The sequence below is a fragment of the Meleagris gallopavo genome, chromosome 5 (genome assembly GCF_000146605.3).
Source record: "Meleagris gallopavo isolate NT-WF06-2002-E0010 breed Aviagen turkey brand Nicholas breeding stock chromosome 5, Turkey_5.1, whole genome shotgun sequence".
Classification (NCBI taxonomy): Eukaryota; Metazoa; Chordata; class Aves; order Galliformes; family Phasianidae; genus Meleagris; species Meleagris gallopavo.
This window is the reverse complement of record NC_015015.2, coordinates 15,950,920-15,952,291: the sequence shown is the minus strand read 5'-3', so window position 1 is coordinate 15,952,291 and position 1,372 is coordinate 15,950,920. Positions and strand designations below refer to the sequence as shown.

General features: G+C 50.8%; 1 protein-coding gene across 1 annotated transcript in view; it reads left to right on the top strand.

The window, feature by feature from the left end:
- The first annotated feature begins 31 nt into the window (after positions 1 to 31).
- Positions 32 to 1,372, top strand: part of FTH1 (ferritin heavy chain 1) — a 6,315-nt gene continuing 4,974 nt past the window's right edge. Inside the window, exon 1 of the mRNA XM_019616075.2 lies at positions 32 to 71. Within this exon, the coding sequence (XP_019471620.1) occupies positions 32 to 71 (40 nt within the window). The remainder of the gene's footprint in view (positions 72 to 1,372) is intronic.

Below are 1,372 nucleotides of genomic sequence, written 5' to 3'. Positions count from 1 at the left end.
TTTTACATAAGCATTAGCGTGGGAGGAGAACATGAGATTTCAAATGTACCTGGCAGCCTGCGAAGCAACAGGTACGACCTTAACTTAACGATCTTAATTACTCCTGACGGTTAACTGACAGTAGCAACGGTAAAGCTGTGAGACAAAGGAAGACGTCGGCTGCCCGTCTCTTTCGGACATTCAGCTACAAAAGCAAACACACCCTAAGCCATCACCCGCGGGCAGTCACAGGTTCAAAGACCAAATAAAACTTTGCAGAACGGGCTGCTCTGAGGAAAAATTAAGTCAATCAGAGCTTGTAGGCTCAGTGATTCATGCTGCCAGTGCTTGGAGTACTTCTGACAAATGTCAGCATTTTCTGTTTTCTTAGTAGAAGTGAAGGTTTGGGTAGCTCAGTGCCATGGGGTGCTCTCAGTTTATGGAGGCCATTTCTGGCCCTCAAGGTTGCTCGTACAGCCTGCCTGAAATGTCAGAAAGTCAAATAGTACAGCGTTGACTGAAAATGAATGACCGTGCAAATGGAACTGAACAGCTGAAATAAGCATCTCGGTATCAGAAGTCCCAGTTGGACCTTTGATTTCCCAATTATCACTTTATTATTCGGCATGACGTTTGAACAGGTGTCCTAAAGCCCCCACCAGGTAAATGGAACAGCAGCAGGCAGGCCATGTTCGGTGTCTGTTTTTGTGTGCACACGGTGCCTTTGTTCACCACTAAAGTCAGCAAGTTTCCTTCCTAAGGTCATTACCAACCAGCAGCCATCACCGCAGGTGCCCATTAATTAGTGTCTGGGAGCACTGTGAATGTACCTCTCTGCTGCATCTGTTTCTTGGGCTGGCTCCTTGGGTTAACCAAGGATTTTGACCTTTATTTAATTAGCCTCTTGCATCTCCTCACAGCATTTGAAGCAGTACTGAGCAGGGCCTGGTCACTGTGGGGAAGAAGTCTGGAAACTTCCCACGCCTCGTGGCTGAGTCAGTGGGTGTTTTACGGTGTGGAAAGCACTGGCAGGTGGGGTTTTGTAGGCCTTTCCAGTGCAAAGTCCCGAGTACGTGGTGAGGGTAAGGAGCACACAGCACAGCTTTCTTCCTAGCGTTACAGTAAGCAGCTCAAACACTTCCCACCTGAAGTTAGAAAGCTGCACGCCGCTTTTAGGGAACAAACACACGTGCTCCCTTGTCCTCAGGGCTACGGGCACAGCGTCCGTCAGGGGACACCACACACAGCCCCAGGGTCTGTGGCTAGGCGGGGAGCACAAACGCAGTTACGGCAGAGCTGCTGTGCGCACGTCTCTCGGTTACGTTGCACCTCCGACTTCTCTTACTGCGCACCGCCGCTCTCAGCAGCAGGGCGCCACGGCGCCGCCCGCGCG